This window comes from Notothenia coriiceps, unplaced genomic scaffold (assembly GCF_000735185.1).
Source record: "Notothenia coriiceps isolate Sejong01 unplaced genomic scaffold, NC01 NC01_scaffold00034548, whole genome shotgun sequence".
NCBI lineage: Eukaryota > Metazoa > Chordata > Actinopteri > Perciformes > Nototheniidae > Notothenia > Notothenia coriiceps.
In genome coordinates, this window is record NW_011367249.1 from 228,740 (window position 1) to 234,128 (window position 5,389).

A 5,389-nucleotide genomic window follows, 5' to 3' on the forward strand; every position below is an offset into this window, starting at 1 on the left:
GGTTTACGGTATAGAGCGGTACAATTGTATTTATGTTAATGTAGCTAACGTAAAATCGGACTGCGAAAATAGGTTTCGGTGAATGTCATTCACGTAAGTTGGTTCTTTTATGTTTGAACTTCTTTCGTAATTTGATATTCATGTAGTCCAAAGTATCTCGGTTTCGTAAAGTTCACGATGAGTTGACCGAAAACTAATTCCGGTACACAGTAAACAATCAATATTCACCGAAACACCATTACATACGACGCTCTACGCCTTGTGCTGTAGGAATAATTGGAAAAATAAGTTCCCAACTGGTGACCTGTAAAGTTGCTTTCTTATTCCTCAGAAATATGGCAATCAAAGTGAATATTGCCTATGAATAATATAATTCAAAAAAATCTACTTAAAAACTTCTCAAAATCGGGAAATGGGAACATCCAAGGAGCACTTGAATGCACCTTTGGCCTTGGCAGAGGTCTGTGAGTGCCATTCAAGTGCAATTGTTTAGAGCAGGTGTGTCAAACATACGGCTCAGCAAAGTGTACAAATTACAGCGAAGATATTAACTGCAATTTTCACAACTTTTATGTATTTTGTATGTATATATTTACAAGGCAGGGGGAAACTTAACCTTCTTCCTTAATAGTTCCAACATTAGTTTTAGGGTGTTGTGTCAGTGCAGGAGGTCAGGGTTAATACGCAGATGTGGAAATGAATGTAAAGTAATTACATTTGTAAAAAGACAGTTAATTAAATTAGTTTTTTGCAGTAAAACAAAGTGAACAATTTGGAGTTGTCTTTATGCTATGATTTTACTGGTCCAGCCCACTTGAGATCACTGTGTGTGGCCCCTGAACTCAAATGAATTAGACACCCCTGGTTTACAGCCTGCTGAAGATGAGTCTCACCGTAATCAGTGGAGGTTCAGGTGGCGACGACTCAGATATTGTCAGAGAGGTTTCTTTAATATCCGGTATCTCTCTCTCCAGTTCCCATCCCTGGAGCTCCTTCCTCAGCCGGCTGACCTCCAGCTGCAGCGCCCCCAGCTCCTGCTGCCGTGTCTGGGCCTCAGTCTCCAGCCTGGCCCTCTGCTGGATCAGAGCCTTACCTTGAGCCTCCCTCACCCCGATCCTGTGACGGAGGTCCTGGTTGGTTCTTATGAGCCGGTGCTGCTGCGTCTGGAGCTGTAGTTTCAAAAAGCATATTATCTGACTTCAAATACTGCGTTTCAACTGTAAACTAATGCAGAATGTTTGTGCCGGTTTATATACTGCATGTGTTTTTATATCCTCACCGCCTCCACATCCTCGTTCTTTAGTGTCAGCTCGTGGTCTTTAGCCCGGAGTTCATCCCTCTGCTTATCCACCGAGTCCTTCAGCTTATTCATCACCTGCCTCTCCTTCTCTGACATTCCTGTGGATATCATAACATAAGTTCACACATGCAACATCAATGCAATCTCACAGGTTGATTCATTCATGTTTATTCATTTACTAGACATTTCTTACCATTCAATTCGCCATATGATTTTCAGTTGTGCCAAAAAAACAACCCTTTGAATACATTCAATAATTCAGTTCATATTCAATGAGAATGATTTCGGAGTGCAATGCATTTGGCAGGCAACCCTCAAATCTGTATCCAAACATTACATCAATAAGAGTTTCAGAAGGGAACCTTGTTGGAATTGCATTACCTTCCAGGACATTACAAATTCTTCAAGTCTTTAACTTTCAAGTCTCTGCAAGTTAATTGTCTGTACCAAAATGAGGCAAATCTAGCAGGAGATTATTATATTAAAGCATCTGTCACTCCATGATTGCATTTCCATTCTAATAATGTGTGAGTGAGCAGAGTAATAATATCATGCATCACCCGTTCAGTGCGTGTTTATAAGCAGCGTGTGTGTGTGTGTGTGTGTGTGTGTGTGTGTGTGTGTGTGTGTGTGTGTGTGTGTACTCTGTGGCCCTGACAGTAAGTAAAGCTGCAGCCACCATGAAAGTCTCACACAAAAATAGTCTCCTTTACAAGCTGCAGACTGCCTCGCTTCAAAGCTTCCTTTTCACACGCAAGCATGCAACATGTACTGTACGCCCCCATGTGACTACACTAAATATGTGCAATATACAGCAGATGGTTAATCAGCAGAACCCAAATCTGCAGTGAGGTCATACTCTGGTATATAAATCAGATCAGAGCTGGAACTCTCAGCCAAGACCGAACTCATTTTGTATCATCACAAGATACTGTACAGCTCAATGTGAACAGCAAGACCTCAAACACACCAGTTCAATGGCATTGGTACATTTCTCAGATCGATGTGTTAATAACTGTTTCAAGATGCCCTAGAAACAAGTATTAGTACGTAGGATCATTAGCATACAGGGGGAAAAAATCCTGTTACTGATTTGTCCACTCAAGGTGTCTATCGGTAGGGCTCCAACCAACACTAATTTATAAATGTATTGACTAATCAGACATTTGTTTTCTTTTTATATAATGCTGATCAAATAAAGACAAATGTATTTTATACCTACTCAAAGTCCAAGATGATATCTTTAAATGTATTTAGTTTAATTTAATATAAAAACAAGGAAGAAAATCTCCTTATTTGAGAGGTTGCTGATAGCACAACACATTTTTTTAAAAAGGTATTTGCTTTGGATTGGTCAGGTAAAGATTTAAAATATTGGTATTGATACCAATCTGGGTATTTATATAATTTGGAAATAAAACATTCAATTAAATTATTCCACCAGAAAGTGGAAAACACGTATAATCCCATAAATCCTCTTGAAACCTCCCAGAACCCATGAGTTGAACCTAAGGATGAGAGCTGTTGCCACAGACGACCCACCGTCCTGTTTCTGCAGTTCTTCCTCTGCGGGGGGGCAGTCTTTGAGAGAGAGGCTCACTAACAGCCTCTTGTTCTCCGCCTGCAGCTGTCTGATCTGAGAGAGCAGGTCCTGGACCTCTCCTCTCCAAACGTCCTCCACCTGCTCCAACTCCTGGGCAGAACAAGTAAAGAAAATGTAAAGTGAAATTGTAATCTAACAATAGCATGTTCAATTCCCGTTGAGATAGTTTGCATTATTCAAAGAGAACATTCCATAATGCAATATTACTTTTCTTAGCATGTGCATTATGTCACAATATGCAAAATTGGAAATGCAAAATATTGTAAATACATTTTTACAAACCGTCACAGTTTACATGATACATTTTAATTTCCACACTATTTGAGTTGGTCTTTTAAGGAAAATTACTTTTCCATGTTCCTTATAATTATAAATAATGCCCATGATAGTAAAAATGCAAATCAAACTGTTAATTTTGAACTCAAATTTGACCCACTTAAATCAAATGCTATTGCGAGAGTATATTTAGTTAGTGAGCTGAAGTGCTAGCCTAATATTTTTGGACTGCTGGTCAGACAAAAAGCTTTTGAAATGTCAAACCCTGTATGATCGCATACAGTATGTGCTCTACCGAGAAAGGTCCCAACACAAAAGCTCACAGGGGCACACAGACAGGTAGACAGACAGGTAGACAGACAGGTAGACCGACAGACAGATAGATAGATAGATAGATAGATAGACAGACAGATAAATAGATAGATAGATAGACTGACAGATAGATAGATAGATGGATAGGACACAGAAATAAACAGTCTAATATATTTCAGAAATAAAAATAGAAATAAAATAGCATAAAAAAGTGAAAAGATACCAAATATATATACATGTGCAAATACACATTTCCAGTAACAAATATAATGCAGGATATTATCGTGCAAAGAAAGGTTAAAACACAGGTCAACCGAGGTAAACAGACAGATAAACAAACAGGTAAACAGAAAGGTTAACACACAGGTAAACACCGAGGTAAACAGAGAGGTAAACAAACGGGTAAACAGACAGGTTAACAAACAGGTAAATACACAGTTAAACAGACAGGTAAACACGCACGGACCTTCTGCTGCTTCCTCTCCTGCTCGGACCTGTCACTCCTCGCCCTCCTCAGTCGGTCCAGCTCCCCGCGCAGCTCCTCGGCCTCCTGCCCGGCCGCACCGCTGCTCACCTGGGCCTCCAGCAGTTCCAGGACCCGGACCACTTTGGGCACCAGCCCGACCAGAGACTCGCAGCCGAACCTGTCGATGATCCGCTCAAACTCCTGTCCCAGCACCGCCGCTATGTCGTACACATCCATGACCGTCAGCTCCGCCGCGGGTCGGTCCAGCGCTGACATTATCCCGCAGGTCTCCATGAGTGTCCTCTGTTTTAAGAACAGACATTAAACATATCGGTCTTCTTCTTACGACACTCACAGAAAGCTCACATTTTGTGTAGAAAAACTCAAGCTAGCCGAGGCCTGTTTGAACTCGGTAAAACTTGTGTCAGTTTGTTGACAGTTTAAACTTTGCCAAGGTCCGCAGCTGCAGAATTTTTGACGCTGCATTCAATGTCTCCACGACAGCTCGTACATGTCAGAAGCGAAACGGCAAAAATGCTAGATGTACTAAAGTCAGCGGTATAAAGTAACTAAGTAGATTTACTCAAGTACTGTACTTAACTACAATGTTGAGGTATTTATACTTTACTTGAGTAATCCCATTTTCTGCTACTTAGTACTTCTACCCCACTACAATTCAGAGGTAAATAGTGTACTTTTACTCCACTAAATGTATTTTATATCTTCCTTAGTTTGCAGATTTGGCTAAAGTAGATGATAGACAGGTTGGAGAAGTACTCAGATCTTGTACTTAAGTAAAAGTAGAAGAACCAGAGTATTGTTGTTACTCAAGTAAAAGTACAAAAGTATTGGCATCTAAATATACTTGTATCAACAAAAAAATACTCATTAAGCAAATTGCCATTATAATCTATATATTGGTACTGTTACTGTATAGTCCTAATCCGCAAATGTCATATCGGTAGGAGTTTGAGAAGTTGCGTTATAGTATAGTTATCCTATTTACAATGGCTCATGAATGCAACACCTGTGCCTCCACGTTGACTCGTTGTGCGCATGTCAGTAATAATGGTGCATTACCTTTTATGCACACCATTACAATTTTAAAATACACCCAACACAACCCGGGCCTACAAGCAGCCTATAATAAAGCAATAGATACAACACATTTAGATACAATTATAACGTTATATATAATGTATGTATTAACATAAGTGAATTTGGTTAATTGTAGCAACCTAACAAATTAGTTTTATTTAATTTTAGAGATAATAGCATAAACCCTGTTTAATATTGTTGAAAAAGAACAGGAGAAACCCATCAATATTTCTTTATTTTCTTGTGCTTTGTGTGTGATTACATGTTGTGATGTTGCTCAAATCTTTGCACACATGCAACTTGGAAAAAAAGGTTACACAAGGAAACACAATGG

At 39.5% G+C, this 5,389-nt stretch overlaps 2 protein-coding genes across 2 annotated transcripts in view; both read right to left on the bottom strand.

Annotated features, from left to right (window-relative positions):
• Positions 1–5,389, bottom strand: part of smtnb (smoothelin b) — a 245,106-nt gene that overhangs the window by 167,219 nt on the left and 72,498 nt on the right. The window lies entirely within an intron of this gene.
• Positions 267–4,447, bottom strand: LOC104962302 (RILP-like protein 1). The gene is made up of 4 exons (XM_010790734.1): positions 3,958–4,447; positions 2,843–2,993; positions 1,280–1,398; positions 267–1,169 (listed from the first exon to the last, which is right to left on the bottom strand). Exons 1-4 carry the CDS (start codon positions 4,249–4,251, stop codon positions 867–869), a joined length of 867 nt encoding a protein of 288 aa, XP_010789036.1. The 5' UTR covers positions 4,252–4,447; the 3' UTR covers positions 267–866.

Coding starts and splice junctions, on each gene's coding strand:
- LOC104962302 (XM_010790734.1), bottom strand. CDS start 4,251: ATGGAGACCTGCGGGATAATGTCAGCGCTGGACCGACCCGCGGCGGAG. Junction 1,399..2,842: donor AGAACTGCAGAAACAGGACG/GTGGGTCGTCTG, acceptor TGATATCCACAG/GAATGTCAGAGAAGGAGAGG. Junction 1,170..1,279: donor AGAACGAGGATGTGGAGGCG/GTGAGGATATAA, acceptor TTGAAACTACAG/CTCCAGACGCAGCAGCACCG.